The sequence below is a fragment of the Procambarus clarkii genome, chromosome 50, assembly GCF_040958095.1.
Source record: "Procambarus clarkii isolate CNS0578487 chromosome 50, FALCON_Pclarkii_2.0, whole genome shotgun sequence".
Taxonomy (NCBI): Eukaryota; Metazoa; Arthropoda; class Malacostraca; order Decapoda; family Cambaridae; genus Procambarus; species Procambarus clarkii.
In genome coordinates, this window is record NC_091199.1 from 35551901 (window position 1) to 35564015 (window position 12115).

The 12115-nt window shown below is 37.9% G+C and overlaps 1 protein-coding gene across 1 annotated transcript in view; it reads left to right on the forward strand.

Annotated features, from left to right (window-relative positions):
• LOC138351747 (angiopoietin-4-like) overlaps positions 1–12115 on the forward strand; it is a 283693-nt gene that overhangs the window by 2817 nt on the left and 268761 nt on the right. Inside the window, exon 2 of the mRNA XM_069303775.1 lies at positions 2914–2955. Coding sequence (XP_069159876.1) covers positions 2914–2955 — 42 coding nt within the window. The remainder of the gene's footprint in view (positions 1–2913; positions 2956–12115) is intronic.

Consider the following 12115-nt stretch of genomic DNA (forward strand, 5'->3'; position numbering starts at 1 on the left):
CACCAGTTCACACCATAAGGCACCAATACACACGATAAAGCACCAGTACACACTATAATGCACCAGCACACACCATAAGGCACCAGTACACACCATAAGGCACCAGTACACACCATAAGGCACCAGTACACACCATAAGGCACCAGTACACACCATAAGGCACCAGTACACACCATAAGGCTCCAGTATACACCATAAAGTACCAGTATACACCATAAGGCACCAGTACACACCATATGGCACAAGTACACACTATAAGGCCCCAGTACACACTAAGGCACCAGTACACAATATAAGGCACAAGTACACATTATAAGGCACCAGTACACACCATAAGGCACCAGATCACACTATAACGCACCAGTACACACTATATGGCACCAGTAGACAGTATAAGGCACCAGGACACACCATAAGGCACAAGTACACACCATAAGGCACCAGTACACACCATAATGCATCAGTACACACCATAAGGCACCAGTACACTCCATAAGGTACCAGAACACAACATAAGGCACCAGTACACACCATAAGAACATAAGAACATAAGAACAAAGGCAACTGCAGAAGGCCTATTGGCCCATACGAGGCAGCTCCTATTTATAACCACCCAATCCCACTCATATACTTGTCCAACCCATGCTTGAAACAATCGAGGGACCCCACCTCCACAATGTTACGCGGCAATTGGTTCCACAAATCAACAACTCTGTTACTGAACCAGTATTTACCCAAGTCTTTCCTAAATCTAAACGTATCCAATTTATACCCATTGTTTCGTGTTCTGTCGTGTGTTGATATTTTTAATACCCTATTAATATCCCCCATTGTTATGGCCATTCACCCACTTGTAAACCTCTGTCATGTCACCCCTAACTCTTCGCCTTTCCAGTGAATGCAGCTTAAGCTTTGTTAATCTTTCTTCATATGAAAGATTTCTAATTTGGTGAATTAACTTAGTCATCCTACGCTGGACACGTTCAAGTGAATTTATATCCATTCTATAATATGGCGACCAAAATTGAACTGCATAATCTAAATGAGGCCTAACTAGAGCAAGATATAGCTTGAGAACCACACCAGGTGTCTTGTTACTAACGCTACGATTAATAAATCCAAGTGTCCGATTTGCCTTATTACGAACATTTATGCATTGATCCTTTTGTTTTAAATTCTTACTAATCATAACTCCCAGATCCCTTTCGCAATTCGACTTCGCAATCTCACCACCATCTAGCTCGTATCTTGTAACCCTATCATCATTACCTAACCTCAGAACTTTACATTTATCAGCATTAAACTGATAGTTTAATGCTGATAAATGCACTATTAGTTTAAACAAATCGTTTCTGTGTGTGGCTCAGTTTTGATTCCCTCTTTGAGACTACATTTCAAATTGTCCCTAACCTATATGGCTACTCCCCCTCCTCGTCTAATATATCTATCTGTGTGAAATTGTTTAAATCCATTTATTTGATATTCAGCTAATAGTTCTCTATTTTCTACATTCATCCACGTTTCGGTAAGTTCAATAATATCTATTTTTTCTGTGCAGACAAGAGCATTTAATTCGTTAATTTTATTTCTTAGACTTCTACTGTTAGTGTAATATACCCTATGTGAATTGTTATTTTGAGGCCCTTCTCTTTCCCTGATCATTTTGCCAATTCCTTTCTCCCACAAACACATACTTTTATTATCTCCTGCCTCCAAATCAATTCCCATACCTCTATCTACTAACAGTTTAAACCCAAACAAACACCTCTAACCACTTCTTCCAACGAGTTCGCAACAGCAACAACCCCAGCTCTCGATAGATGCACCCCATCACGAGCATACATTTCATTTCTTCCATAGAAGTGTTCCCAGTTGTCTATGAAAGATATTGTATTTGATTTGCAATATCTTTCCAGCCGGCAATTGACACCAATTGCCCTCGACATCCATTCATTTCCCACTCCCTTTCTTGTAAGAATGCCACATATGATCGGGATTCCTCCCTTGCTCCTAACTAATTCAATGGCTGTCCTGAATCTCTGTATTAGTTCCTCACTCCTAACTCGTCCAACATCATTACCCCCTGCACTAATACAAATAATGGGTTTGTTCCCATTTCCTGTCATAATATCATTCATGTTTCCAACAATATCACCAATTCCAGCTCCCGGATAGCAAATCCTTAATCTGTTCCCCCTGTCTCTGGCACAAAACGTTCTGTCTAAATACCTCACCTGGGAATCTCCCACAACCAAAATTCGCTTCGATTCTCCCTTTTCCTTTCGAGCAGTTTGAGGGACCTGCGCTTCAATGCTCCTCGTGACTTTGTCTTTGCCACCTCGTTGAACAACAGGTTCAACACAACACTCGTCCTCTAATACGTCAAATGCGTTAAAAGTCCTTAGGTGTAGGCTATTAGTTGTCGGTTTTGCCAAGGTCTTCTTAAGACCCCTGTCTTTCACAACTTGCCAAGACGAGGACTTCTTAATACTGGTCCCGTCAGTCCTCCTTAATGAGGTCCCGTCAACACTGGCCTCCTCCTTCGTTTCCTCCCGAAGTCTCAGCCATCGTACCTCCTCCCGCAGGGAATCCCTCTCTGCTCTCAGAGCTCCAACCAGACTTACCAAATCCTTCACTAATCCTTCCATTATTGCAATAATAATGTTATTAGAATCGGAGCTCCAGCTAACACAACCTCTCACTGTGACTGCACCTGACTGACTCAAACACACCTGACTTATGGCTTATGGCAGGTCAAACACTGACCTGACACACCTGACTTATGGTGTGTACTGGTGCCATAAGGCACTAGTACACACCATAAGGCACCAGTACACAATGTAATCTCTAGTTTTGAACACATCATAGAAACACATGTAAGGATACGATCTTAATGGTGGCAACTGTTTACAGGTGTGAGAAGTATGCTGATGGTGATAGCCAACATGACTGAAGGTAAGGAGTCATTTATAGAGTAGACTTGTCGATGTTGCTTTGTCTGTCAGTTTCCTCACTCGATTCATGTCTGTTTGACTTCACTCAAGATTTTAGCCACAGACTACAGAAAAGTGCACTCTGTACCTTTTGTGTACCTGTTGAACACTTTTGTTCTACACTAAAGTTTACAACAATAATTTTGTTAAAATACTATTCTCTTGTTCCTGGCGCCATTATGTCGCCAATTTGTTAAAGAATCTTGGAAATGAACTATTCAGTCTTTTCACCTTCAGCCTCAAGCACTGCCTGTCATCCACAGACGATAGTACCTATAGCGACTATGGATTGACGAAAATAGTATCTATAACCACTAATGATGGACGGGAAAATTACCTATACTTACAATGGATGGACGAGTATAGTACCTATAGTTACTATGAATGGACGAGTATAGTACCTATAGTCACTATAGATGGACAAGCATAGTATTTTAGTCATTATGGACGGACACATATAGTAACTATAATAACAATGGATGAACGACCATAGTTCCTATAGTCACTATGCATGGACGTGCATAGTACCAAAAGTCACTATAGACGGACAAGCATAGTACTTATAGTCACTATGGATGGACGAGCATAGTACTTATAATCACTATGGATGGACATATATAGTAACTATAATCACTATTGATGAACGAGCATAGTTCCTATAGTCATTATGGATTGACGAGCATAATACCTATAATCACTATAGATGGGCGCGTATAGTACATATAGTCACTATGGATGGACGAGCATAGTCCCTATAATTACTATGCATGGACGAGCATAGTATCCATAGTCACTATTAATGGACATATACAGCAATTATATTCAATATGGATGAACATATATAGTAACTATAATCACTATAGATGGACGAGCAAAGTAACTATAGACACTATGGATGGACAAGCATAGTACTTATAGTTACTATGGATGGACGAGCATAGTACCTATAGTCACTACGGATGGGCGAGCATAGTACCTATAGTCACTATGGAAGGACATGCATAGTACCTATAGTCACTATTGATGGACGTATATGGTACTTATAGTCACTATGGATAGACGTACATAGTTCCTATAGTCACTGTGGAACGACATGCATAGTACCTATGAATGAACGAGCATAATACCTATATTCACAATATATGAACAAGCATAATACCTACTGTCACTGTAGATGGACGAGCATAGTACCTATAGTCTCTATTGATGCACGAATATAGTTACGATAGTCACTATGGGTTGACGGACATAGTACCTATAATCACTATGGATGGACGAGCAAAGAACCTATAGTCACTATGGATGGACATATATAGTAAATATGGTACCAATGGATGAACGCGCAGTGTATCTATAGTCTCTATAGATGTACAAGAATAGTGCTTATAGTTACAATGGATGGACGTGCATAGTACCTATAGTCACTATGGATAGACGAGCATAGTACCTATAGTCACTATAGATGGACGAGCATAGTACCTATAGTCATTATGGATGGACGAGCATAGTACCTATAGTCACGATAGATGGACGAGCATAGTACCTATAGTCATTATTGATGGACGAGCATAGTACCTATGTTCACTATGCATTAACAAACATAGTGTGGGAAAACTTGACTCATATAATTCATTTAAATTGATGCTAGATTTCGATAGCGGCGAAGGACCACCACTTTTTAAAGGAAAAGTGGAAACTGGGTAGAGCATGTGGTTTACTATTAAATCCATGAACTAGTGTCCTATGGATATTATTGATAATTATTATCTTGAATATTAAAGGGACTGTAATTTATGAATCAAATGTTCTCACCCAAAATGGGGGGTTATATGTCAAAAGACTATTGTATTCCTGACATCATTTCAGTGTGGTTCGTTCACTGAAGTAAATCAAATAAGTAATTGCAAGTTGGGCAATAATAATTAGAATCGAATTGACCTCAAGATACTTCGATAGACAAGTATTACTACCAGTGGTTAGTAACATGGATCTCAATGGGAGATCATTAAAATGTCTACGTTAATAGTATCTACATTAATTTATACAGCTTAGCTGTGAATTGCGAGAGATGTGAAGTTAACTGCCACACTCCTGACGACGTATTGCGTCTGACAAAATTGTTGCCTGAAGGTGGGACAGCCTAGTATCTCGCTTGACGCGGACCCGGTTGCTGCAAGGCAACAGACTAGAGAAGCTTTCTACTTGACTATTAATAATACATCCTAATTAAAGGAAATATTCCTACTGAATATAGCAATCAGTGTAGAATTTATTTACAGGTATTAATGCAATATTGATTCCTATATAAATTAAGAATATTGTTAAAGAGACGTACTGGGGTTTTGTTTTAATTGATTGGCCTAACGACAACTAGTCTAAACGTTAAATGTGTACACAGTATAACAAAAAGAAAAAAATTATAGTTGCCGAGCCGCGTGTCCGTTTATGGCGAGAAACACGCAATCCTTCGTCTTCAGCTGCTGTGTGAAGGACATTGACTTCGGATTTGTTATCACTCTGATTCCAGGACACGGCTATTGATTGTCAATTTAACGTTGAAACGCTCTTGTGATTGTAAGAACGAATAATTAAACTAAGCAAATGCTTTACTACTGCGTTGTCTCTCTCGCACGCTGCTAATATGGCGTCACTCGTCGGGGTCGGGCAGCAAGCACGTCGCTCTCCTTCCTCCCAGGCTGTGCTACACATGCGCAGCCTGCTCAAAGTATTCTCGAGCTTAAAGTACTTTATTTTTACTTGCAATTAATTCGGAAGGAAAGGACTGGTGACAAGTGCTTATGTCACTAAATAATGCATTAACATGCAACATATTTAGCATAATTCAGGTCAGCTTATTACGTCTGCATGAAGAAATATCATATAAATTGCTTTACTTTGCAATATTTTCTACTATAGTTGTTAATACACCTAAATGAACGAATTAAGTATGTAATAATATGTTACGTAAACAATCAACTTAATATATGATTATCCTTAGTAATGGAACGTAATTAACTAAACTTTTTTTAGATGCAACTAAATGTGGAGAGATTAATGTTTTAGCCTGTAGCTACCTCCCGGCGTCATTGAGACTGGGAAGAATTTGGCAAATATTGCGTCGCAATAGAAACATTAATTGAATTAGTTCTACATAATAGTAGAGTTAGTAAATACTATGGTTAATATAATAATGATGTATTCTAATACAAGAAATGGTGTATTAGTGTTGGAAAATTTCCAGCACATAGTACCTATATTCACTATGCATGAACAAGCATAGTACCAATAGTCACTATGGAAGGACGTACATAATATATATAATCACTATGGATGGACGAGCATAGTATCTATAGTCACTATGGATGGACGAGCAAAATATCTAGTCACTATGGATGGACGAGCAAAGGCCTTATAGTCACTGTGGATGGACATATATAGTACATATAGTCACTATGGATGGACATATACAGTACCGATAGTTGCTATGGATGGGCGAGCAAAGTCCTTATAGTCACTATGGATGGACATATATAGTACCTATAGTCACTATGAGTGGACATATTTAGTACCTATAGTCACTATGCATAGACGGGCATAGTACATATAGTCACTATTGATGGATGAGCATAGAACCTATAGTCTCTATAGATGGACGTGCATAGTACCTATAGTCACTATAGGTGGACGATCATAATACCTATTGTCACTCTAGATGGACGAGCATAATACCTATATTCTCTATTGATTCACGTATATAGTAACTATAGTCACTATAGATTGACGGGCATAGAACCTATACTCACTATGGATGGACGAGCAAAGAACCTATAGTCACTATGGATGGACATATATAGTGAATATTGTTGCAATGGATGAACGTGAAGTGTACCTATAGTCACTATATATGTACGAGCATAGTGCCTATAGTCACTCTAGATGGACGAGCATAATACCTATATTCTCTATTGATGCACGTATATACTAACTATAGTCACTATAGATTGACGGGCATAGTCCCTATATTCACTATAGATGGATGAGCATAGTACCTACAGTCACTATGGATGGATGAGCATAGTACCTATAGTCACTATGGATGGACGAGCATAGTACCTACAGTCACAATGGATGGACGAGCATAGTACCTATAGGCACTATGGATGGACGAGCATAGTACCTATAGTCACTATTGACGGAAGAGCATAGTACCTATAGTCACTATTGATGGAAGAGCATAGTACCTAAAATCATTATGAATTGACGAGCATAGTACCTATAGTCTCTATAGATGGACGAGCATAGCACCTATAATCATTATGGATGGACGAGCATAGTACCAATAGTCACTATGGATGGACGAGCAAAGTACCCATAGTGACTATGGATGGACGAGCAAAGTACCCACAGTGACTATGGATGGACGAGCATAGTGCTTATTGTCATTATGGATTGACGAGCATAGTACCTATATTCACTATGCATGAACAAGCATAGAATTTATAGCCACTATGGATTGACGAATATAGTTCCTATAGTCACTATGGATGGACGTGCATAGTACCTATATTCACTATGAATGGATGAGCATAGAAACTATAGTTACTCTGGATAGACGAGCAAAGTACCTATAGTCCCTATATAGGGACTTATATAGAACCAATATTCACTATGGATAGACGAGAATACTACCTATTGTCACTATGGATGGCCATATATAGTACGTATAGTCACTATGAAAGGACGTGCATAGTATGTATAGTCACTATGAATAGACATATATAGTACCTATAGTCACAATGGATGGATGAGCATGCTACCTATAATCATTATGGATGGACATGTATAGTACCTATAGTCAATATTGATTTCAGGACGTACATAGTAACTACAGTCACTATGGATTGACTAGCATAGTATCTATAGTTACTATGGATGGATGAGCATAGTACCTATAGTCACTATGGATTGACGTACATAATATCTATAGTTACTATGGATGGACGAGTATTATACCTATACTCATTATGGATGGACGAACATAGTACCTATAGTCATTATGGATGGACGAGTATAGTACCTATAGTTATTTTGGATGGACGAACATAGTACCTACAGTCACTATGAATGGATGAGCATAGAACCTATTGTTACTATGGATGGACGATCACAGTACCTATAGTCACTGTGGATGGACGAGCATAGTACCTATAGTCACTATTAGTGGACGAGCATGGTACCAATAGTCACTATGGATGGTCTTATATAGTACCTATAATCACTATTGATGGACGTATATAGTACCTATAGTCACTATGGATGGACGATCGTAGTACCTATGGCCATTATGGATGGACGAGCATAGTTCCTATAGTAAGAACATAAGAACATAAGAACAAAGGTAACTGCAGAAGGCCTATTGGTCCATACGATGCAGCTCCTAACTATAACCACCCAATCCCACTCATATACTTGTCCAACCCGCGCTTGAAACAATCGAGGGACCCCACCTCCACCACGTTACGCGGCAATTGGTTCCACAAATCAACAACCCTGTTACTGAACCAGTATTTACCCAAGTCTTTCCTAAATCTAAACTTATCCAATTTATACCCATTGTTTCGTGTTCTGCCTTGTGTTGATATTTTTAATACCCTATTAATATCCCCCCTGTTATGTCCATTCATCCACTTGTAAACCTCTATCATGTCACCCCTAACTCTTTGCCTTTCCAGTGAATGCAACTTAAGCTTTGTTAATCTTTCTTCATATGAAAGATTTCTAATTTGGGGAATTAACTTAGTCATCCTCCGTTGGACACGTTCAAGTGAATTTATATCCATTCTATAATACGGCGACCAAAACTGAACTGCATAATCTAAATGGGGCCTAACCAGAGCAAGATATAGCTTAAGAACCACACCGGGAGTCTTGTTACTAACGCTTCGATTAATAAATCCCAGTGTCCTATTCGCCTTATTACGAACATTCATGCATTGATCCTTTTGTTTTAAATTCTTACTAATCATAACTCCCAGATCCCTTTCGCAATCTGACTTCGCAATATCAACACCATCTAGCTCGTATCTTGTAACTCTATCATCATTACCTAGCCTCAGAACTTTACATTTATAAGCATTAAACTGCATTTGCCAACCCTTTGACCATTTCAAAACCCTATCTAGATCAACTTGAAGTGATAGTGAGTCCTCCTCCGAATTAATTTCCCTACCGATTTTCGTATCATCGGCAAATTTGCAAATGTTGCTACTCAAACCTGAATCTAAATCATTTATATATATTATAAACAACAGAGGTCCCAGGACAGAGCCCTGAGGTACTCCACTAACAACATTATCCCACTCTGACTTAACCCCATTTATACTAACTCTCTGTTTCCTTTGGAATAGCCATGCCCTAACCCAAGTTAATATTGCACCCCCAATACCAAGAGCTTCTATTTTTTTAATTAGTCTTTCATGTGGCACTGTATCAAAAGCTTTGCTAAAGTCAAGGTACACAACATCACAATCCTTATCATTATTGATGGACGAGTATAGTACCTATAGTCACTATGGATGGACAAGCATAGTACCTTTATTCACTATGGATGGATGAGCATAATATCTTTGACCACTGTTGAATGTCGTGTATAGTACCTATAATCATTATTGATGGACGAATAGAGTATCTATAGTCACTATGGATTGATGTATATAGTACCTATAGTGGGAACCGGTCGGCCGAGCGGACAGCACGCTTGACTTGTGATCCTGTGGTCCTGGGTTCGATCCCAGGCGCCGGCGAGAAACAATGGGCAGAGTTTCTTTCACCCAATGCCCCTGTTACCTAGCAGTAAAATAGGTACCTGGGTGTTAGTCAGCTGTCACGGGCTTCTTCCTGGGGGTGGAGACCTGGTCGAGGACCGGGCCGCGGGGATACTAAAAAGCCCCGAAATCATCTCAAGATAACCTCAAGAATCATCTCAAGATAACTATGGATGGACATGCACAGTACCTATAGTCACTATGGCTGGACAAGCATAGTAACTGTTGTCACTCTAGATGGATAAGCATAGAACCTATAGTCAATATTGATGGACATACCAAGTAACTACATTCACTATGGATTGACGAGCATAGTACCTATAATCACTATGGGTGGATGTCCTTAGTACCTATAATCACTATGGATGGACGTATATAGTATCTATAGTTACTATGGATGGAAGTATATAGTACCTATAGTTAATATGGATGGACGTATATAGTATCTATAGTTTCTATGGATGGACAGATACAGTACTTATAGTCAGTATTGATGGACGAGCATAGTACCTATATTCACTATTCATGAACAAACATAATACCTAGAGTCACTATGGAAGGACGTACATAATACCTATAGTCACTAAGGATGGACGAGCATAGTACCTATATTCACTATTCATGAACAAACATAGTACCTAGAGTCAATATGGAAGGACGTAGATAATATCTATAGTCAATGTTGATGGACGTACATAGTATCTCTAGTCACTATGGATGGACAAGCAAAGTACCTATAGTCGCTATGGATGGTTGTATATAGTACCAATATTCATTATGGATGGACGAGCATGCCTAGCAAACATTTTCACGTTTAAAAACATGCTAAAAACGACATTTCATTTTTTTGGCTCGTTTGTAATTACTTTTAAAAAACGTATTATGAGAATTTTTAAAAAGACCTTAGAATGTGAGTTGGAAACGTTTCAAGGAACCTTTTAATAATCTTTGAATTACTTACTTTAAAACTTTTCGAACAAACGTTTTTAATACCTTGTTCCTAATTTATATTGTAATATAAATTATTGTAATATAAATTAGGGTATAATCGTATTTTCTAAATTCAGATCTGTAATAGAAATATATATATAGTATTAGTATTTAGTATATATAGTATTTATATTACAATATAGTATATTGTAATATAAATTAGGGTATAATCGTATTTTCTAAATTCAGATCTGTAATAGAAAGGGACTGACATCCTATATATGTCAATCTATATAAATAAAAATAGAAATGTTTATTTGTTCAAAATCGCTAATCCCCGAAAGTTTTTCACCGATTGCTTTGAAATTTTCACACAATGTTCCATTCGCATCCGAGCAGGTTTTTATATACATACTATATAGATGTCACTTCTGTGATGAGAAAAAACATGCTTTTTCTGATAAACTGTGTTTTCATGTGAGGGAAATCTTCGAAACCTCTTTACTGATTGCTTTGAAAATTTGATATCACGGTGCATTCGAATAGGTGCATGTTTTTATATACCTACAATATAAATGCCACACCTGTAACAAGAAAAAAAACAGTTTTTTTTTTAAACAGTGCCATATGTAGGTAGTAAGAGCAACACACGCTGCAATCTCCAAAAGTTTTCAAAGCTCTCCAAAAGTTTTCACAGATTGCTTTGAAATTTTTACACAACATTCCATTCGAATATGTGTGTGGTTTTATATACCTACTATTTAGATGCCACACCTGTGACAGGTAAAAAAATGTTTTTTTTTTTTAACAGTGCCATCTGTTGCACACAAGAGGAATACGCACTAAATAAAATATGCTATGATTTCATTTCAATGTTTCCGATTGCATTGATAAATTGAATTTTCATAGATTTTGATTGTTTTTTTCATTTTGATATAAATATTTTGTGTGACATTGCATTGGAATTGAGCTGTATTGTTTACCATACTGTTCATTTCGTGAGTATAGTTTATTTGATTCTATTTAAAAAAAAATTCATTTCGTTTTTTAAACTGTTCTTCATATTTTTCAGTGCAATTGGTGGTGAAATTGAGCTGTGTTGGTTGATCTGCGTTTGAATTAAAATATTTCTTTAGTATTTTTTTGTTTTTGTTTTGAAACAAGAAAATGGACAAAACGTTTATTTCACAGCTGCAAATGTGCAACAAACAACCATGAATCCACCGGCTGCAACGTTAACTGCTTTCTTCACCTTATGTCAAAATGAGGCGTTTGCAAAATCACTGCTGTATTCTGAAGTTCCTACATATTACACATGGAATGCCAATAGAAAATCATTTGAACGACGCAAACGAGGAGAGCGAGTCG